Raw genomic sequence first — 23,286 nt, forward strand, 5'->3', positions numbered from 1 at the left:
CCACAACCTCGCCAGCATTTGTTGCTTGCTGTTCTGTTAAATTTTGCTATTCTGACTGGGGTGAGATGATATCTCATAGTTGTTTTGATTTGCATCGAGAAGAATGCTCTTATTGAGATTTTCAGCCTTGGAAACCCAGTGGAGAGTCATATGGATTAGAACAGAGTTGACAGCAGTGGATATGGTTTATAGAAGAAATTATTGAAAAAGATTTGTAACAGTATTTTGTGCCTCAGATGTCCAGGCTGCTTAATAATCTGTGAGAAAAAAGTACAGGCATACGTTGTTTAATTATACTTCACTTTATTGTGCTTTTCAGGTTTTACATTTTTTTCAGCCATGGTATTTTTCCAATAGCATGTTGGTTTGTGTGACACATTTTGGTATTTCTTGGCAAAATAACACCTTTTTTTTGTAATTTTGTTGTACACTTACTAGAATACAGTTTATTGTAAGCATAACTTTTGTATGCACTGAGGAACCAAAAAAATCAGTGAGAGTTAATGAGATATTTGCTTTGTTGTTGTGATCTGAACTTAGCCCATATTTTCTTCAAGGCATGTTTATAGTTAACTGAAGAATGGAATAGACGATTCATTGTTGTTGCTGTTGATTGCCTTCGAGTGGAGCAGAACTCATAGCGACCCTTTGAACATAAGGCCTGAAGCCCCTTTACAGCTTATCAAAGTTCATAGAGTTTCCGGATGCTTGTTGTTTAGGAAGTGGATGCCACTCCTGCTTCTAAACCTGTCATAATATGTTATTGTTGTTATGTGACATTTCATTACAGATTTGGAATTCATTTATTCCTTGTGTTTTAGGACTTCTTTTGTGTCTGAAGTTTCTGAATTCCAACTTCTTCAGAAATTTTTTAAGGCAATGTCCCCTTGCAGCTTGTATAGAGAGAGTATCTTCTGTACTGTAGTAATTTAATTTCCATGTAAATTTCTTGTGCCCTAATTTGTGTGCTTTGTTCCTTCCTACATCTTCATATTTTGAGGAAACATTGTGTTTATAAAGGGCTTTTATATTTGTTTTTATTTAATGCTGTGATTTAGGCAAACCTTTATACATCAAATTAGGGTCCTTATTTAAATTGTTTAGTGATTCTAAACAATTTTCACAGTGTGTCAGTTTCTGGTGGGTTTTTTTTTGTTTGTTTTTCTGTTTCCATTGATTTCGCTTCCCTGCCTCTCCTTGTCTTCTGTTTTGCTTTTGAGTAATAAATGTTGACAGTTTGGTCTCATTTAATGGTTTAGGACAGTGCATCACTTGTCGGTGTTTTGTTAATTTTATACTTCAGTCTATTATTTCACTGAAATCTGGCCTCCAGGAGTGGCTTCAAGTTCAAATTCAAAAGGGTGTTTTATTTTGGAATGAGTCTCAGGGGTTCCTGTGATGTTAATTGGACCAGAAGGGTGGGGGTTATCATATGATCACACACTTGGATGGGTAGATGGTGAGGGGAAGGTAAAGGACATGGGAAAGATCTGGATGTGAAGAACAAAGTGTACAAACTTTCTAAGTAAAACTGTATAAAATAAAAATTTCATTAAAAAATAGTTTGAATTTCATTCTGAGATTTCTCATTCTGCCCAGAACCTTCTGCTTTGTCCTTTATCAGAATGATTATTAGTGGTAGCTGGACATCAGTTAACATGTTGCCGCACACTTTTTAAATTGAAAACCATGCTTAGAAACACATTTGCTGTCATTTATGGTAACATGTTAATCTTCTCTTAGACTAGGTGAAGCCATAATTTGTGTGGGCTCGTAGTGCTGTTGACTGGTTTCTTCTTTGAGTCTGTTTCCATCATTCTCTTCTCCCTCACATGAGTAGACACCAGTACTTGTATCTTAAATGCTAGGAAACATTTAAGGCATCAGATTCTACTTATGTAACTAGGATATTTTGTGTTGTAAATTTCTTCATACATCAGTGGCATAGTGCATTCTGTGTTGATTTGCTAACCAAGAGATTGGTGTTTCAAGTCCACCAGCTACACCTAATAGAGAAATAAGGGTGAATATCTCATTCCATAAAAGTTTACAGTCTTGGGGAGCTCTGGTGGCCTGGTGGCAAGAAGCTGCGCTGCAATCCCAGAGGCACACAGTTCGAATCCACCAGATGCTCTACTGGGGAAGGAGGGACAATTTCCTCGTGTACCAGTCAGATCTGATTTGACGGTACACACAAATAATAAAATACATTTTTTTTAAAGTTCTTTAAAGTTTCATTCATTATTGCACTTTTCTCCCCTCCCAACTATCCCCCTAGTACACTACCCTCTTGGAAAAGTAAAAGTCTTTGATTATTTTACAATCCCTGCCCCTAGGTCCACTCCACTATACAGCCTTCACTCTGGACTCCTGTCATTACAAAAATACCTAATCACAAAACCCTATTAAACAGTTTCAGTGCAATATACATTATTGAACCCATCTTTCTCAGTCTCCCCCCAACCCCGATGTCAGTCCTGTTTTACAACAGTGGCACCGTGCAGTATTTGTCCTTTTGTGACTGAGACACTTCACTCAGCATAATGTCCTCCAGGGTCACCCATTTTGAATAATATTGCATCATTTCCTTGTTTTTCAATGCAGCCTAGTATTCCTTTGTGTGAATATACCACAGCTTCTCTATCCATTCGTTTGTTGATGGGTACTTATTGCTATTGTGAACAAAGCCACAATAAACATGGGTGTGCATATATCTGCCTGGATGCCAGTTATGGTCTCTTTGGGGTATATTCCCAGTAGTGGAATTGCTGGGTCAAATGGTATCTCTATTTGCAACTTTTTGAGAAAGTGCCATACCGTCTTCACAGCGTTTGCACCATTTTACACTTCCACCAACAGTGAAAAAGGGCTCCAGTTTCCCTACAACCTTGCCAGCATATTTGTTGCTTGCTGTTCTATTTAATGTTGCTATTCTTACTGGGATGAGACGATATCTTATAGTTGTTTCAACTTTTAACTACTCTTTATGTGATTAATTGAATTCTGTCTCCCCTCCTTTCAGAAGTCTAGTGGTGCTGTGGTTAAAGCATTGTCCTAGTAAACAAAAGGTTTGAAACTACTTAACTCTGCCAGAGATAGATGAGGCATTCTGCTTTCTTAAAGATTTACATCTTTGGAAACCCTATATTGCTGTTCTGCTTTCTAGGACAGATGGCTGTGAATTGGAATGGACTTGTTATGTACTTGTTAAGTTGGAACTGACTCATTACTGACTTTCCAGTGGGTTTTTGAGGCACTAAATTTACATGGGAGAATATTGCCCACCTTTCTCTCACAGAGCAGCTGGGGAATTCAAACTGTGCGCCTTCTGGATGGGAGCACAGTTCCTTACTGCTAAGCCAGCAGAGGCCCCTGGAATAGACTTGATGGTAGTGAATTTGACTCCCCTCTCCCCATGAGATCAGCTGATACATATTACTGCTAGTATTTTGTTCTTTACCGTCCTGTATCTTGGTGTATAATTTGTGGGGAGTTGTGATGCCATTCTAAGATAAGAATACTTGTTACTTATTTTCCTGTTCAAGCATCAGAATTGATTTGCTGCGTTTCAGAAAACAAAACAATTTGTGAAACTTTGATTATGAAATGTTTATACAGGTGTAAGTGATAGTATTATATGAATCTAGTTCAGATGTAGAATGTCTCTCCATCTTTTATGTCCTTCACCAAAAGATTTCTTCATTTATATGTTGCAATTTTTTAAGTATTTTCTATTGGTGTATAGATACTCCTCTTGTACTCTCTGCATTTAGTCAAGATACATCTAACATTAGCTGTAATATCCCTAGTACCATGGCCTTGTCTAAACCCAGCTGCGATCTGGTAGTTCTCTGTTGATGTGCTGTTCCTGTAATTTTTGGATACTTCTCAATAGAATCTTGCTTGCACGTGATATTAATGATATTGTTGGATAATTTTTGCACTCTGTTGAGTCACCTTTCTTTGGAAGGGGAACAGATATGGATCTTTCCCAGCCAGTTGGCCAGGTAGTTGTCTTCCAGATTTCTAGGTTCAACTTGGTGAGTGCATCTAGGGTCTGTTTGTGGGACTATATCAATTGGTATGCCATTAATTCCTGGGGCCTTGGTTTTTGCCAATCCTTTCAGAGCAACTTGAACTTCTTCCTCCAACACCACAGGCTCTTGCTTATATGTTGTTTCAAGAAGTTTGTATGTGTCAGACAGTTCTCTTTGTTACAGTGACTCTGTATACTCCCTCCATCTTCTTTTAATGCTTCCTGGATCATTTACTATTCTGCCCAAAGCATCCTAAGTATTGTGACTTGAGGCTTGAGTTTGTTCTTCAGTTCTTCCACCTTAAGAATACTGAGGGGGTTTGGCCCTTTTGATTTTCTGACTCCCATCTTTTTTGCACATTTCATCATAATACATAAAAATCAGCGAGTATGTGTGCCAGGGATTTGTCCTGTCTCCATACCTTTTCAGTTTGTATATGGAACAGACCATCCAGGAGGCTGGGCTCTATGAAGAGGAATGTGGCATCAGAATTGGAGGAAAACTCATCAACAATCTGCGTTATGTAGAGGAGACAACCCTAACTTGCTGAAATTGAGGAGGATCTGAAGCACTTGCTGCAGAAGGTCAAGGACTGTAGTCTTCAATATGGATTGAGGCTCAACATCAAGAAAACATTCTTACTGCTGGGCTGATCGCAAGCATCATGATAGACAGTGAAAAGATTGAGATTGTTAGCAGCTTTAGTTTGCTTGGTGCCACAGTCAACACTCTTGGTACCAGCAGCCAGGAAATGAAAAAATAAATTGCATTTGGAAAGTCTGCTGTCAGCAACTTCTCCAGAGCACTTAGTCAGTCTGGAGACTAAGGTACACCTGACCCAGTCTTTGCAATTACTTGCTCTGCATCAGAAAAATGACTGGGGATGATAGAAAGAGAATTGATGCCTTTGAGTTGTGGTGCTGGAGATGATTATTGTATATACCATGGACTGCTGGGAGAACAAATAGATTCATCCTAGAGAGGGTGAAACCACGCTTCTTCTCCTTGAGGCAAGGATTCTGAATGAAGCTCTGTCTGACACTGTGAGAATGTTGCAAAGGACCAGTCTTTGTAGAGGGGGCGTCATGCTTGGGAGGGTGGAGGGACAGAGCAAGAGAGGAAGATCCTTGATGACATGGATTGATTGTGACTGGGGTAATGGGTGCCAGTCAGGTTGGCACAGGATAGAGCAGGGTTCAGAACTGTTGTACATAGGGTCACTGTGAGTCACAAGTGACTCATCGGCACTTAACAACAAAAAACAATAGGTACATAAATGCATAGAGATATTTTTGCTGGTATCTTTATATAGCCTCTTGTGTTTTCCCTGTTTGTGAACTTTGCGCATATTTTCTGTTGGCGCATATTGTTTCTTCCTTTTGAAATTAGCCAGGAGTTAATTAAAAGCATCCTTAACGAAACCAAAGCAAACTCCATGCCAACTTATCTGTTCCAATTACCTGTGGAATAGTAGAGTTACCATGTACGTTTTCCATGGTGGTAAATCTTTGCTGAAGCAAACATCCTCACCTTTCTCCTGTGGAGTAGGTTTAAATTTGATCTACCAACTTACAGACTAGCAAGAGAACTTAAACTACTGAACCACCAGAACCCTTAAAGACCATGCTCAGAGTTTTTAATTTATGATTCTCTCAGCAAAACAAATCCCAACTCAAACAAATTTTTTTATTCAAATAAAAAAAGAATCATCCCAAGGCCACTGCTGTTAAATGGAATCCAGCTCATAGTGAATCCTTTATTAAGGTTTCCAAGGCTGTAAATCTTTATAGGAGAAGCCTGCCCATTCCCCCTGCCCCAAGCAGATAGGGAATTTGAACCACTGATCTTTTGGTTAGCCACCTGCCATGTTAATGCACTGTCTACCAGGATGCCTTCTCAGGACTGTTATACTCACAGATACAGTTTATAACAGTGAAAGGTACAAATTAAAATTGGGAAGTTCTTGATACAAATTTCATTCCAAGCTTCATTATGTCACCTACAAGTGGCAATATAAGGAGACATAATGCATCTATCAGTAATGTTTAACAGTATGAATGGGTTATTACCAACTTGAGAACTTCCCTTGCCTGAGCCTTGATGCCTGGGATTCTATCTACTCCTCCCCCTCCAGACATGGAGGAGGGGAATAGAAAGGTAAAATCTAATTGGACTTCTCCCAAGAAGTCAGTTATTCAGCATAACTCAGAAGCTTCTTGAATACCAAAACAAGTCAAAAGCATTCCTGTGGAGCAACACAGGCCTGCTGTGCAAACCCTCTTCTGCATACTAGTTAAAGGATGGTTTGTTCTGTAAGACCCCTGCTAAAGGGATGTCTTAATTGCAAACTTTAATGATTTCCCTCCAAGAGTTAGTTGCCTTCCTTGAGATCAGAAGAAGTAAATGGTTCTTGGTTATCACCACTGACCACTCTAAAATGGCTCTCAATAGATGATCCGGCATAATAGTTGTTAGCTTCTGTCAAGCTCATTCTGTTAGTTGACTACAACTTACAGAAATCCTATGAACAGGTCCTCACGCTATCCTGCACCATCCTCACTACCTCTGATCGGCTTGAACCCTTTTTATTTTAGTCACTTTGTCAGTCCATCTTATTGAGGATCTTCCTTTTCTCTTAACTTATACTTTTCCAAACATGTTGTCATTTACCAAGGACTGGCCCCTCTGAACAATGTGTCCAAAAGTTTGTGAGACAAAATTACAGCATCCTTGCCTCTAAGAAGCACCCAAGTTGAACTTCCTCCAAGACAGACTTGTTTGTTCTCTTGGCAATCCATATTCAGTACTTTTCTCCAACAACACAATTCAAAGGTTTTAACTTCTTCTGTTATCTTTCTACGTTGTCCAGCTTTCAGATTTGTAAGAAGTAATTAAAAATGCCATTTGGCCAACCTTAGTCTTTAAACAGATTATCCTTACTATTTTGCTACTTACTACTTTGGAGAGGTCTATGACTACAGATTTCCCCAGAGCAACATGTTTGTTGGGTTTTTTTTAAATTTTTTTAAAAAATTATTTATTATTTTTGTGTGTACCATCAAATCAGATCTGATTGGTACATGAGGAGATTGTTCCTCTTTCTCCAGTAGAGCATCTGGTGGATTCGAATTGTGCAACATGTTTTTTAAGAGTGTTATTTTGATATTTAGTGGTTATTAGTTTATAACACAGACAAATATCAGCAAGGATATAGAAAGGCTAGACAGCAAAATTAAAAACCATGGTAGTATAGACATATAAAAAGTATTTAATTTTTTAAGAATTTTATATTGGTTTGCACACAAAGTTTGTATACATTGTGTTTTAAACTATCCTTCATTCACATTGACAAAACATCTTTTGATTACTTGATTGCTAGTACTGTAGATATTGATTCTGGGGTCAAGTGAAATGAAATTTTTGATGACCTCTTCCTTTCTTCATCTGTTGATAACTGCCTGTTGGTCTAGTGGTAAGAATTTTGTTTTCCTCATGTTGAGATTGACTGTTTAAGGCGTTAGCCTTTGATCTTCTGCAGCGAGCATTTTAAGTTCACATTTTGGGAAGCAGAGTTGTTGCACTTACATAATGCATCTGGTTGTTGAAGACCCAGTCTTGATAACCACGTTCTAAATACAGTGACTGAGATATTTCACTCAACATAATGTCTTCCAGGCTCACCCATGCTGTGTAATGATTTTTACAAGTTCATTGTTTTTCAGTGCTGCATAATACTCCATTGTTTGAATGTACCGTAGTTTTCTATCCATTCCTTTTTTTGATGGGCACTAGGGCTGCTTCCATCTCTTTGGGGTGAATAATGTAGCAATAAACATCGATGTGCATACTTCTGTTTGAGTTTTGACTCTGGTTTCTTTGGAATATGTTCCCAGTAGTGGAGTTGCTGGGTCAAATAGTATTTCTATTTCCAACTTTTTGAGAAAGCGCCAGACCACCTTCCATAGTGGCTGTACCAGTTGACATTCTCATGAGCAGTGAATAAGTGTTCCAGTCTCTGCACTTCCTTGCCAGCGTTTGTTGTTTGCTTCCTTGTTGAATTATGTTATTGTTGCTGGGGTGAGGTGATATCTCATAGTTGTTTTGACTCCTTTGGGTTGTTGAGACTCTATATCTTAAAGGGAAGAAGAGTAGATCATCTTGGAGCAGCTGGTGGATTCAAATTGCTGATCTTTTAGTTTAGTAACCCAATACATAACACATTGCATCATCTGGTTGTCAGTGTGTGACACGTAGTAGTTATTTGTCTTCATGGGTGGTGTTTTTTAGGCTTTAAACTTAGCTTTATATGTTATTTCAGCAATTCATCTGTGCTGGTCAGTGTTAGAATTCTAATGGATTAAGGCACAGATGGTATTTGTTCCCCAGTTAACACTGATTTCAAGTAGTTTGAGTCAGAAAATTCAAGATAGTTTATTGGTGTCTTATTTTTACTATAACAAATCATAAACTTAGTTGCTTAAAACAAGCCATTCTCTTACAAATTTAGAAGTCTGAAATAATTTTCACTTTGCTAAAAGTCAGTGTGTAATAGCTCATTGTTTTTGAAAGGTTCTGAGGGGAAAAGAAAATTTCTTTTTTGGAGTGAACAGATTCATCTTGGAGAGGATTAAACCAAGCTACTCCTTGGAGGCAAGGATTCTGGGGCTTCGTCTGACATACTTTGGACATGTTGCCAGGAGGGACGGGTCCTTGGAGAGGGACATCATGCTTGGGAGAGTGGAGGGACAGCGCAGGAGGGGAAGACCCTCTATGAGATGGATCGATTCAGGGACTGGGGTAATCGGGATGGGTGTGTCAGGCAGTGCAGTTGGCGTAGGATAGAGCAGGGTTTAGGGCTGTTGTGCATAGGATCGCTATGAGTCGGAAACGACTCGACGGCACATAACAACAACAAATTTGTAATGGCCATGAGTTATTCTTGGCTTTTGTCTCCTTCCTCCTTCTTCATAGTTGATCACTAATCTGTGTTTCTTTCTCATTATCCCTCTGCCTCCTCTTTTAAGGTTAGTTATGATTACCTTTGGGGCCCATCAAATACAGGATATTTGTTACTGTTATTAGGTGCCATCAAGACGAGTATAGTGACCCAATGAACCTCATCCTATCCTGTACCATCTTCACACCTCATGACACACTAGAGCCCAGTGCACCAGTCCCATGTCATCCTACCTGGTCAAGGGTCTCTCTTCCTTTGCCAACCCCTCCATCTTTCCGAGCATTATGTCCCTTCTCCAGGGAATAGCCCTTCTTAGCAACATACCCAAAGTATGAAGTGAAATCTCATCTTTTTGCCTCTAAAGAGCATTCTGGCTGCACCCTTTCCAAGTCATATTTTTTAGTTCTTTTGGCAGTCCATGGGATATTGAATGCTCTTCCAATACCACATCTCAAAGGCATAATTTTTTCTTCTGCCATCCTTATTAATTGTTCAGCTGTCAGATGCAAGTGATTGGAAAAACCATGGCCTGGATCAGATACACCTTAGCCCTCAAACTGTGACATCATTACTTCTCAATAACTTGGAGAGGTCCCTCACTGCATGTAGGCTTTTGCAGTGCCATACAACTCGTGGTGATTTCCTGACTGCTGGTACCAAGGGTATTAGTTGTGGATCTGTGTAAGATGAAGTGGTAGACAGTTTCAGTATTTTATCCATCATGATCTTAACATAAAGGAGACAAGGTTCTTACCTCTGTTACAGTTGGCAGCATCATGATGGATGGGGAAGAGGTTGATGTTGTTAATAATTATTTCAGTTTGCTCAGCTCCACAATCAGCCCTCTAGGCAGCAGCAGTCAGGAAATCAAAAGGTGGATTGCATTAGGGAAATGTGCTGTCAGGAATGTCTTGGAAGTGCTAAAGAACAATGATATCAGTCTATAGACTAAGGTGCGCCTGAGTCTTCACAGAGATTGAGATTGTTCACAGCTTCAGTTTGCTCTGCTCCACGGTCAACACTCTTGGCACCAGCAGCCAGGAAATCAAAAGGTGTATCTCGATGGGAAAGTCTGCTGTTAGGGACCTCTCTAAAGTACTCAAGAGCAACGGTGTCTCTTTGGAGACTAAGGTGCACCTGATACAGGCCATGATCTTTGCAATCACTTGTTATGCATCAGAGAGTTGGACAATGACTAGGGAAGATAGAAGGAGAATTGATGCCTTTGAGCTGTGGTGCTGGAGAAAAGTATTGAATGTACCCTGGACAGCCAAGAAAACAAACACAGATTCATCCTGGAGAGGGTTAAGCTAGGCTATTCCTTGGAGGCAAGGATTCTGGGACTTTGTCTGATATACTTTGGACATGTTGTAAGGAGAGACAGGTCCTTGGAGAGGGACGTCATGCTTGTGATGGTGGAGGGACAGCGCAGGAGGGGAAGACCCTCTATGAGGTGGATTGATTCAGTGACTGGGGTAATTGGGATGGGTGTGTCAGAGGCAATGTGATAGGCACAGGATAGAGCAGGGTTTAGCGCTGTTGTACATAGGGTCGCTATGAGTCGCAAACAACTCGACAGCACATGAAAACAACAATAAATAGAGGACAGTGTCCGTATTTAATTTTTTTTAAATTTGATCATACTTGTAGCCTTTGCTGTCATGATAAGGTAGTATTTCCAGGTTCTAAGGATTTAGGACCTACATATATTTCGGGACCATTAGTTAATAATATATACAGTTAAACACCGTATAATAAAGGAGAACCCCTTTCCGTCTCCCTTACTAATCCCTTGAGGAGGGAGCTCTGGTGCCTGTTGATAAGGGGCTGCACTGCCAGCCCAACAGCCTGTAGTTCAAATTTCGTAGATATTCTTTGAGAAATAGGTGGGCAGCCTCTTGTGTGATTTATTGCTTCTGAAAATCTATAGAGGGTCACCTATGACTTGGTTTAGCAATAATAGTGCCTTGGAGAGGGACATCATGTATGGAATGGTGCAGAGCCAGCATATGAGACGAAGACCCTCAGATGATCGATACAGTGACTGGAAGAGTTTGATGAAGTGTGTTAGAGATGATGAGGCTGACACTAGCTAGGACAGGAATCAGAGCCATTGTTCATAGGGTCACTATGGGTCATAACTGCAACACATAATAAAAATAATGCTTATTTCCTTTTCCTAAATAGGAACAAATCAGTGAGTTGATTTCTTCAGCTCTTGGTTTAATTTCTTTAGTATTTTTTGTGACATAGGAATGAATCATTTCTAAATGGCCATCATGTACAATTACTTTAACTTTTCCTGAAGAATGTTTCTTAATGTCATTTTGTATTATAGTTGGTGTAATTCGGTGCCCAGTATGCCGCCAAGAGTGCAGACAAATAGACCTTGTGGATAATTATTTTGTGAAAGATACATCTGAAGCTCCTAGCAGTTCTGATGAGAAGTCAGAACAGGTATAGATCTCAATTTTTCTTTCCTTGTTTTAAAATAATAAAACATAAGAAAAGCAGATTTGAATATTTACATAATAGTAATTCTGGTATGGTTAAATATTTCAAATTGAATATAGTTTAGAAGAAACAGCTTTATTGTATAACTTGAAACAGGGAACCTTTTCTTTTTGTGAATCTATGTGTAAATTTAATATAAATTAGTATATATTTCCTGTTTCAGGTATGTACTAGTTGTGAAGATAATGCTAGTGCAGTTGGCTTTTGTGTAGAATGTGGAGAATGGCTTTGTAAAACATGTATAGAAGCACATCAAAGAGTAAAATTCACTAAAGACCACCTCATCAGGAAGAAAGAAGATGTCTCAGGTGAGATAAATAGCAATTTTTAACTACTGTTAACTCTCTTCTTTTGTCCCTATACCATTTTCTATTTTCAATAAATTTTAGATAATAATGATATCAACTAATTTGAACAAAAGTATTATATCTGGTTTAAAAATATTTGGTTGATTTTTCTACAGAATCTGTTGGAGCATCTGGTCAGCGCCCTGTTTTTTGCCCTGTACACAAACAAGAACAGTTGAAACTTTTCTGTGAAACGTGTGATAGACTGACTTGTAGAGACTGCCAACTACTGGAACACAAAGAACATAGGTACAGAAATCATAAAGTACTTAACAAGAATTATAATAAACTCTTGTAAAATATTCTTATGAAATATAAATGCTCATCCCTATATTTTGTTAGGATTGTAAATATAAATTTACTTGTTAAGATAAATTTATGTAATTTTATAATTGTTTCCATATTTATATTCAATTGCCTTAAGAATATTTGTTAAAAATGTGTTATTATACAGGTTTGGGCTTCAAGAAAAGCATTGTTTTATGTCTTTGTTTGCCCTGTCTCTGGCTATAGTGTAATCAGAAATAATAATATTCCATGGGTATCCTGATACCTGTTTTAGCATCTTAGTATAAATAATAATAATAATAATAATAATAATAATAATAATAATAATTATTCTTTTATGTTAGCTATAGAGTATATAGAAAACCATAAAGAGTTACAAATATCTGAGTAGCCATAGCTTTTTATATCAACCTTCTTCTTGTATCCTCAAAATTGAGTAATATTTTCTTACTATAAGTGTTTTATTTAAAAAATGGTCTGAAAACATGCTGAAATGTCTAGTTGTAGAACAGTTTCCTAGCTAACAATTTCCAGTAAATTTTCCCCATTTCCATGTCTGATATATAGCCAAACCCTTTAGTAAATGTTCCCAGGAAATCGCATATATTTTACACAACTAAAAAAGGATGACCTTATTTACATATAGTTGAGTATTTTCTGAAGTATTTTTCTTAGAATGATTGTTCTACATGGATGGAAATAGGTTTTATGAGTCTTTTGCTAAATAAGGGTGTTGGGCTAACTACACATAAGTTTCTTAACTATGTGGTATTATTATACCTTTTTCTTAATAGGGTGTATAATAATCTTAACTGTTGAATTGAATTTTGACTCACAGTGAATTCTCTTGTATCAAGATAGACTGGTCTCATAAGGTTTTCTAGGTTGTAATCTTTATTGAAGGAGACTGCTAGATCTTTCTACTGCAGAGATCCTAGGTGGTATTTAACTGACTTTCAGTTAGTAGCAGCCTTTCAGGGCTGCATAATAATCCTAATAGCTAACCCTTAGATCATCTTTACTTTGTTCTAGGCACTTTTCTGAATATTTTATGCTAATTTCACTGAGATGAACTATGACGTTTAAGTGCGGTTAACACTATTTTAAAGTGAGAACATCGTCACAGAAAACGTTAGTAATCTATGTGAGGCCTTACAGTAAGGTGGTAGATTGAGCTAGAACTTGAACAGAGGTATTGAGTCCAGCCCTCATTGTGATTTATTTGTTCGTTGTCTTGTGTAGAGCCATATAAGTTATTCCGAATACTATGTATAGACTATCTGATTTGACCACATCTCTTTTCTGAGATACCTCTCTGATGTCTCAACTCTGGATGTCTTCACTACAGGACCACTGTTGTTTTGGCTCTTTTTTCTTTTTTAAGGACCACTGTCTTAACCTTTGTTTTTAATTATGGGGGAATGTTAGATTCTTTTTTCTCATAGGTCTTTTTAAGTGTTTGAATCCTTAGATTTCTTACAGTTTTTTTCACTGATAATAAGAAACTGAATGGATATGGAGATTGTATGCATTTTTATTTTTAATCATTGAATAGTTTTAACTAAAAAAAATGTAATGAAATCATGGTCCTTCCTTTCACCACTTATATCCAGCTCACTATCTCTTTTCTCTTTAGTTCATACTACCTTTGAATTTCCTTGAACAGACTATTATAGAACCCTTGCCAATGGATCTGAAAGCTTAGTTTCTTGTTATGACATATTTATAGCAGGTGTCTCTACTTTTTTTAGTTTTACCATTTCAAATTTTATTCTGTATATGTTGCTGCTAGAATTATTTTTCTAAAGTAAAGTTGTATTTCCTATCCTGCTGGTGGTGTCTTGTAATCATAATCAGTAAGGAGCTCTGGAGGCTGTGTGGTTAAGTGATAAGCTGCTTAACAAAATGTTGGTTATTTAAACCCAGTCACTTGTGCATATGCGAGCTAGATAGTGACTAAGGAAGACAGAAGAAGAATTGGCCCCTTTCAACTGTGGTATTGGAGAAGAGTGTTTAATACCTCATGAACTGCCAAAAGAACACATATCTTGGAGTAGGTGCAGCCAGATTACTCCTTCGAGGCAAAGATGATGAAGCTTCATTTCACATACTTTTGGAATGTTGCTAGAAGAGATAATTCATTGGAGAGGGATATGATGCTTGGAAAGGTGGAGGCACGGTGAAGGAGAGGAAAACACTCAATGAGGTGAATTGACATAGTGACTGCAGCAATTGGCTTGAGGATGTTGGAGATTGTGAGGATGGCACAGGATAGGACAAGGTTCAGATCTGTTGTTCATAGGGTCACTATGAGTTGTACTTGATTACACCCAATGACTTCTGGAAGAAGTATGTAGCAATCAGATGTTTTAGTGTAGCATACATTATTGAATCATACTAAGTAAGTTTATACTTTAAGCCAGAATTCATCTGACATCAGCAATGCAATCCCTGGTGCCACGGCCTCTTCTAAATTCTGCTTAAACTTCTGGCAGTTCCCTATCTATGTACTATTCCAGCCATTTTTGAATGATCTTCAGTATTTTTTTTGCAAGTGATATTAATGATATTGTTCATTAGTTTCCATATTCAGTTGGATAACCTTTCTTGGGAGTGGGAACAAATATATACCTCTTCCAATCTGATTGCCAGACAGCTGTCTTCCAAATTTCCTGGCATAGACTGGTGAGCATATCCAAGGATGTATCTACTAATTGAAACAAATCCGTTAGTTTCCCATTGATTCCTGGCTCCTTATTTTTTGCCAGTGCTTTTAATGCTGGCAGCATCTACTTCCTCCTTCATTACTGTTGGCTCCTGTTCATATGGTACTTACTGAAATTTTCAGTGTCAATCAGTTTTTTCTGATGCAGTGATTCTATATCTTCCTTTCATCTTTTGATGCTTTCTGGGTCATTCAATATATTGCTGATAGCATCTTTCAATATTGTGACATGAGACTTAAATTTGTTCTTCAGTTCTCTTAGCTTGGAAAATGCAGAGCAAGTTCTTTTCTTTTTATTCTCCAATTCCAGCTCTCTGCACATTCTATTATAATACTTACCTTTGTCCTCCCAAGCTGCCCTTTGAACTCTTCTGTTCAGCTCTTTGACTTAGGCATGCTCTTCTTTTAATTTGGCTTCTTGATGCTCCAGTGCAAACTTTTTTTTTTAACGTCCATTTCACTTTTCTTTCTCCTGTGTTTTTGTAAAGATGTTTTGCCTTCTTCATGGATGATATCCTTGATATCATCCCACAACTCATCTGTTTGTCTTCACTCATTGAATGTCTTTTTGTGCTTTATATTGACTGTGCAAAGGCATTTGACTGTGTGGATCATAAGTTTTGGCTGACATTAAGGATAAGGGAGTACTAACACACTTAATTGTGCTTATGCAGAACCTATATCCAGACCAGGATGCTCTCGTGCAAACAAAGCAGTGGAGCACTTTAAAATTGAGAAGGGAGTGTGTCAGGGTTGTATTCTATCTCCATACCTATTTAGTTTGTATGCTGAGCAAATATCCAACAAGATGGACTCTATGAAGAGGAGATTGTATGCAGATGACACAACCTTACTTGCTGAAAGTGAAGATGACTTGAAGCACTTGTTGCAGAAGATCAAGTAATGCAGCCTTCAGTGTAGATTTCATCTCATGTCAAGAAAACAAAGATTGTTAACACAGAACTGATAGGCAACGTCATGATGGATGGAGAGGAGATTGAAACTATCAACAGCTTCATCTTGCTTGGATTCACAATTAATGTTCTTGGTATCAGCAGTCAGAAAGTGAGATGCGTTGCATTGGGAAAAAATCTATCGTTATGGACTTCTCCAAATTATTGAAGCATAATGATGTCAGTTTGAGGACTAAGGTGCATCTGATTCAGTCCATGGTCTTTCCGATTGCTTGCTAAGCATCTGAGAGTTGGACAGTGAATAGGGATGAAAGATTAAGAATTGACGCCTTTATGGTGTATTGTTGGAGAAGAGCACTGACTATCCCATGGATAGCCAAGCGAACGAACAGATACATCTTTGTGAGGGTATAGCTGGAGTGCTCTTTGGAGGCAAGAATGATGAGGCTTCGCCCCACATACTTAGAGTATGTTGCTAGGAAGGGCTATTCCTTGGAGAAGGAGATGATGCTGGGGAGGATGGAGGGTTGATGAAGGAGAGGAAGACCCTCAACCGAGTGAATTGACATGGTAACTGCCTCAATAAAGCTGTTATGTGTCAGAAAGTGTGCGGATAGTACAGGATAGAATAGGGTTCAGATCTTAGGGTTGCTATGAGTTGTATTTGTCTCGACAGCACCTAACAACAACAGTATCTTTTAAGACTTCATTTCTGACAGTAGGGTAGAGTCTGGTAAAATCCCAGACATAGGGATAAGTAGCACAAAATTTAGATCATTGAATTGATTTGTTTTTACTTTAAGAATGATTTTCTTCTAAAAAGTATACTTAATGTTCACCTTAAAATTACATTATGCAAATTAAGCATGTTTTTTTGGCCAGCCTTTTAACATCACAGGGTTTAGCAGGTCTTTAAGAGATTGGTAGTTGGCTGTAGGGGGAAAAACCCCACCAGCTCATGACTACATGAGTATCTCTTTGCATCCCCTCTGAAAAAACTCACTTCCCCTGTAAGCCACTTCTATTGTCTTTTAGGTATTACCTTTTTTATTAAGAGTTTATTTCTGATATCACTCTGTACAGTATAGATATTTCAGACTTTAGGACTATGTTAGGCTCTTCACTCATGGAGGCTGTCTGAGTTAATATCAATTTATCAAATAGGTTATACCATGTGACAGCATCTGGAAATTTTCTCTGTCACAGTCTCAGCAGTTGCTTCTGGGTGGCAAGCTTAGACTTCTCCTGTAAACTCCAGTCTGGATTAATCTTATTATGTATACGTCTAGAATCATGTCAGTAAAAACACATTCATGTAGAAATGTGTGTGTGTGTGTGTGTGTGTGTGTAAACATGAACAAGTGAAAATTTTACATAGGCTTTGGGGGAGAGGCTATTTCTCTATGTGTATGTTTATGTGCTGCAAATCTACATCACCTATATAGTAAAACCAGAAGGGGGTGAAGTTACATAAAGTTCACTCAGATACCATGAGGCTTTTGAATCAAAGTCAGTGGGCATTATATAATTCACAAAGGCAGTGTTACACATTTTGATGAGTAGCAATGGGATGAATCTTAAAAGCTTATAAATGGCCATCTGATCCGCAACTATTGGCCTCGGCCTGTCCAGAGCAAAGAAGAGTAGGAAAAAGAAAAGATAATGTGAAAACAAATAGTTGGCAGTACTAATGAGCCTTTTGAACCACAGCTTTCAAGACCTTGAGACCAAGAAAGCTAGATGGCATCTAGCTACCACTGGAGTCCTCTCTGAAAGGGATCATAATAGAGAATTATACATAGAATGAAGGATATGTGCAAGACTCAGTCTTAAAAAAGACCAGACTCCTAGATTGATAGACTGGTTAATTAAAACGCCTGAAACTAGGGTCACTCTTTTACCTTGGAACCAAACTTAGCCCTGTGGTACTTTTAGCCAGACAAAAGATAATTCTTTAAAGTACCAGTTCCTTCAGAAGATATTCAGCCCTTAAAACTCTCAGCTGTCCAAGATCAGAAGGACAGTGTTTGTTCAGGGACAAAGTGCAGAAGATAGGATGGCAGGAGACAAATGAATATAAACAACACAGGGAGGAGGAAGAATGCATTGTAAGTAGTGTCATACAACATGTGTATGAATGATTAGTGGGACACCATTCAGTCCTGTAAACTTCTGCTCACATCACAACAGAAAGTTAAGAATGAAATACTGACCAAGAATCACGGTAAGAAGACCTCGATATAATGGGAGAGAAATGTTGAACTGAGCTTAGAATTAGGGGGGAAAAGATCAGGGTTTTTAGTCTCATTATTATGTACTGTTAAGTTGGAACCAGTGGTAGCTGACCCACCAGTGGATTTTCAAAGGCAGTATATCACATGGGAGGAGATTGCTCATCTTTGTCCCATGGAGCAGCTGGTGGATTCTAAACATGTGCCTTTGGGTTGGCATTGCAGCTCTTTACCTCCATTATTAGTCTCATCACTTGAGTCAGAACTGTCTCATAGTTGACCCTTCAATGCATTGTCTTTATTGTTATTACTATTATTAAGTTTAATGAAAATTTACAGAGACTTTGGATTTCCATTCATTCATTTTTTGCTCTTTTCTCCCTGCATATCCCTCCCCCTCCAGTGGGTTTTTCAAAGCCAGTTAATTACACAGGATATTGTCTATCCAGCAGCAGCTGGTGGATTTGAACTGCATACTTTTGAATTTGCATACCAACTTAACACAAAGCCATCAAAACTTCATTATTATTCTTACAGAAACTATGAATCCCTAAGACTTTATGGCCTCCCTTGTCCTGAAAGAGCCTCTGGATCGTTGCCCTTCATTTTTCAGAGATTCAAGATTTTAACCCTGTGATACTTTGTCATGATGCCTGGCAATTTTAACCCACCCAGGGTGTCCTTTTGACACCTTTCTTTGTCTTTGTGTTCTTTGAACCAATTTGTAATGTTCTTGTCCTTTACACTACTTTGTCACTTCCATTAATGATCATATACTGTTGCTATTGTTAAATACCATTGAATACCAGAGCTCGCTTTTTTTTAAAATTTTTTATTATTTTTACATGTACCGTCAAATCAGATCTGACTGATACAGGAGGAGATTGCCCCCTCCTTCTCCAGCAGAGCATCTGGTGGATTTGAACTGCGTACCTCTGGGATTGCAGTGCAGTGTCTTGCCACTAGGCCACCAGAGCTCTCTTTAGACCTCGCTTTTTAATCTCATGTTGTTTTGTACTGCGTAGTCATAGCTAACTCTTCACTGGGTTTTCAGAAACCATAAATTACACAAGAGGAGAATGTCTATCTTACTCTATCAGAGCAGTTAATAGGTTCAAACTGTGTGTCTTTGGGTTGACAGCATAGCTCCTTATCTACCACTAGGCCACTGGAGCTGCTTCAACCACATCATTTCTAATAATTGTGTTCAGTTTCAAGAATCCCTCTCTTGTCAGTGTAGCTCGTTTGGATTAGTACCAGATTTCCCTAGTTATTCAACCACATAGTGACCATTTAATCCATTGATTGTCCCACTACCTTTTCCCTTTTCTCATCCATTTATATTTTTTCTCCCTTTCCCAAATTCATGCTTTAACATTTTAATCATTCTCTTGCATTTTTTATTTTATTTTATTTTTTTAAAAGACATTTTGTTGAACCTGCTTGGTAAAACCTCAGTCCTAATTAAACTCAGATTCACTCCTACCATGTTTTGTCTATGCCGCTGAGCATGGCAGGAGATCAACATAGATGACACTAGTTAGTGTCATTTTTTTCCCCTTTTAAAAAAATTTATTATTTCAATAAAAATTCACAGAGACTTTGGATTTCCATTCATTCATTGTTGCACTTTTCTCCCCTCCCAACCCTTCTCCCAGTATACTACCCTCTTGGAAAAGTAAAAGAAAAATTCTTTCATTGTTTTACAACCCCTCCCCCCAGGTCCACTCCACAATAAAGCCTTTGCTCTAGAATCCTGTCATGACAAAAATCCCTAATAATTTTCCCTCTCAAACAATTTTCCCCCTCATCTGTTTCAGTGCAGTATACATTATTAAACCCATCCTTCTCAGTCTCCTCCCAACATCGAGGTCAGTCCTGCTTTACAACAGTGGCACCGTGCAGTGCTTGTCCTTTTGTGACTGAGATGCTTCACTCAGCATAATGTCCTCCAGGGCTACCCATTTTGAATAATATTGCATGAGTTCCTTGTTTTTCAGTGCAGCCTAGTATTCCATTGTGTGAATATACCACAGCTTCTCTATCCTTTCATTTGTTGATGGGCACTTAGGCTGTTTCTAACTCTTTGCTATGGTGAACAAAGCCACAGTAAACATGGGTGTGCATATATCTGCTTGGATGTTGATTATATTATCTTTGGGGTACGTTCCTAGTAGTGGAATTCCTGGGTCAAATGGTATCTGTATGTACTTGCAACTTTTTGAGAAAGCGCCATACCGCCTTCCACAGTGGTTGCACCATTTTACAGTCCCACCAATAGTGAATAAGAGTTCCAGTCTCTCCACAACCTTGCCAGCATTTGTTGCTTGCTGTTCTTTTAAATTTTGCTATTCTGACTGGGGTGAGATGATAGTTGTTTTGATTTGCATCTCTCAGAGCTAGGGATTTTGAACATTTCTTCATGTGCTTGTTGGCCATCTGAATGTCTTCTTTGGTGACGTGTCTGTTCATATCTTGTGCCCATTTTTCTATTGGATTATTTACCTTTATCTTGTTGTGGTGCTCAAGTATTTTATAAATTCTGGATATAAGTCCCTTATCTGGATATGGATATGTCATTAACCAAATACTTTTTCCCAGTCTGTGGCTTCCCTTTTTACCCTGTTGGAGAAGTTTTTGGATGTGCATAGGGATTTTGTTCTTAGAAGATCCCATTCATCTATTTATCTTCTGGTTGTAGGTTAGTTAGTGTCATTCTTACTTCATGAGTTTCTTCACCTGGTACCTAATGTTTCCTGGCAGCCCTGTACTTTGTATTCACACATTTTCCTCTTTTTAGGTCTAACACTTCCTCTTCCTACACCCTTCTTCTTAGGTAATAGATTGCATCCTAATTCATTGAGCCAAGTGTAGCAACTTGGAGACAATTTCTAGAGATCCCCTTCTACTATATCTACAAAGCCCTTGAACCCAGTATTTCTTTTACATTTTTGTTACCTTTATTTGAACATTTTATCACTTTTCTCCACTAATTTACACTAGATTCCACTCCTCTAGAGCCCAGTTGTTGCTGTTAAGTACTCTACAGATCTGAACCCTGTGTCATCCTTAACGATCTATAATATACTTGAGCCCATTTCTGCAATCACTGTGTCAATCCGTCTGGTTGAGGGTCTTCCTCTCTTTCATTGACACTCCACCTTTCTAGGTATACCATCCTTCTCCAAAGAATAGCTTGTTTTGGCTCAGAGTGTGTAAGACAAAGCTTTGTCATCTTTGCTTCCAAAGAGCACTCTTCTCCTAGACATATCCTGTTTGCACTTCTGACAGTTCATGGGATATTCGGTATTCTTTTCCAGCACCGCAGCTCAAAGGCATTAATTCTTTTTTCATCCTTACTCATTCTCTAGTTCTCAGATGCTTAACAAAAGACTGTGGCCTGAATCAGGTACACCTTATTCCTTAAGTGGACACCACTGGTCCTCAATAATTTGGAGAGGTCCCTGACTGCAGACTAAAACAGTGTACTATATCTTTTGATTTCCTCATTGCTGGTACCAAACTTAATTGTAGATTTAAGTAAGATGAAGTCATTGACGGTTTCAGATTTTCTCCGTTTATCATGATGTTTCCTGTCATGCTCTCAGTGGTGAGAATTTTTATTTTCTTGGCTTTGAGATGCATTCTATATGGAAGACTATCGTCTTTGATCTTCTATAAAATGTACTTCAAGTTCTCATTTTTAGCAAGTAAAATTGTGTCATCTACATAATTTTGGTTATTGATAGGTTTTCTTCCCATTCTAATGCCACATTCTTCTTCATAGAATCTAGCATCTCGAATAAGCTGTCAACCCAAAGCCTTAGCTGTCAACCCAAAGCCTTGCAGTTTGAGTGCAGCCAGCCTTTGTGAGGGAGAAACATGGGCAGTTAACTTCAGTGTGATTTACTGCCTTTTAAAACCTGGTATAGGTTATGAGTCAGTCTCAGTTTGACAGTACGCACCAACAATAATGACAACAGTGTAACCAAAAGACACTGTTTCAAGTAGTTTGTTCTTTTTTCTTCTGGATCCTCATTTTTTAGTCTAGCAGTTATTCCCCCTCCATCCTTTAAAACAAGAATATGGAAAACCGTCTCTATAAAATTCTTTCTTGCCAGCACCTGTTCATTTTCTTCTTTACAGAAAACTTTGCATATAGTTATAATAGATTCCTATTGTTTTTCTTGTCTTATTAGATAACAATTTTAGTGACAGTTCTGCTAACAGTGTTATTTTTCTCAGTTGTCTTAATTGATGAGCTTTATGGAGTTGTCGTTCAGGACACCACATTCTTTCAGTTTTCCTCCTGTCCTACTGATTTTTTTTTTTTTAATTCTTACTTGCTCATGTTTCTGGAACACTTAATGTTACATGTGCTGTATCTGTATACTAAATCTTCAAGTATCAAATATTATTACTCAGTTTTATATCTCTAAATATCATGCATATATTACTGATGTCCTCACTGTATATCTGTAATTCAGTACTCCATACATTCAGAATTCTTATATAAGCTTCCTCTGCTATATCTGAAAATCGTAGTCTGTAAGCCTTTCATATGCAGATGGCACATGTGCAGAGCAAGTACGAATATTTTTTTGTGAGAAAAAGTTTTGAGCATTTCTTAGACCACAAAAAATAACCTACCTACTAAATCATACTCAGGAACATAAACCCAAGTCCACAGACATACAGTCTTTACAGACACAGTTCAAAGCTTTGGTAGCTTAATACTGAGATAGTTAATGTAGTTTCTCAGGACTAAGTTTAGTGTTGTTTAGACTGTTGCAAAACAAATGCTACCAGCTTCTTACCCTTTTTGTAGAAACAAAAATATTGATTGGATTTTGTTTGTTTTGTTTGTTAACAGAAGCAGGTGGATCTTTATCAAGAGTCAAGTGGCATAAAGTGAATTTCAAAAACTGAGGAATGACTATTTCATTACTTTTGCCGATGAATCATGTCCAAAGCGAATTTCTTCATTATCTTTTCCAAAATACTTTTACTGGCATCCTTGACAGATCACAGTTCGTGACAGTTCTATTTTTCTAGTTGCACAGGCTAGAAGTTTTGCCATCATCCTTAACAGGGCTTTTTTTTTTTTAATTGGTTTGCTTACATATTTCATACATGTTATGTTTCATGCTATTCTTCATTCATATTGTATTTCATACAGTCATTATCAGAGCTGTTGCTGTACTCCTGTAGTGTTGCAAGACACTCTGGACTCACAGGGTGCACTTTGCATTCTCTACTTCTTTGCTGGTGGT

General features: G+C 38.1%; 1 protein-coding gene across 2 annotated transcripts in view; it reads left to right on the forward strand.

The window, feature by feature from the left end:
- The window catches only part of TRIM33 (tripartite motif containing 33), a 155,350-nt gene that overhangs the window by 67,638 nt on the left and 64,426 nt on the right, over nt 1–23,286 (forward strand). For both annotated transcript variants that reach the window (XM_006895690.1, XM_006895691.1), the window contains exons 2-4: nt 11,333–11,451; nt 11,672–11,816; nt 11,972–12,104. In XM_006895690.1, coding sequence (XP_006895752.1) covers nt 11,333–11,451; nt 11,672–11,816; nt 11,972–12,104 — 397 coding nt within the window. The remainder of the gene's footprint in view (nt 1–11,332; nt 11,452–11,671; nt 11,817–11,971; nt 12,105–23,286) is intronic.

This window comes from Elephantulus edwardii, unplaced genomic scaffold (genome assembly GCF_000299155.1).
Source record: "Elephantulus edwardii isolate Elephantulus edwardi_28Jun2011 unplaced genomic scaffold, EleEdw1.0 scaffold00174, whole genome shotgun sequence".
Lineage (NCBI taxonomy): Eukaryota > Metazoa > Chordata > Mammalia > Macroscelidea > Macroscelididae > Elephantulus > Elephantulus edwardii.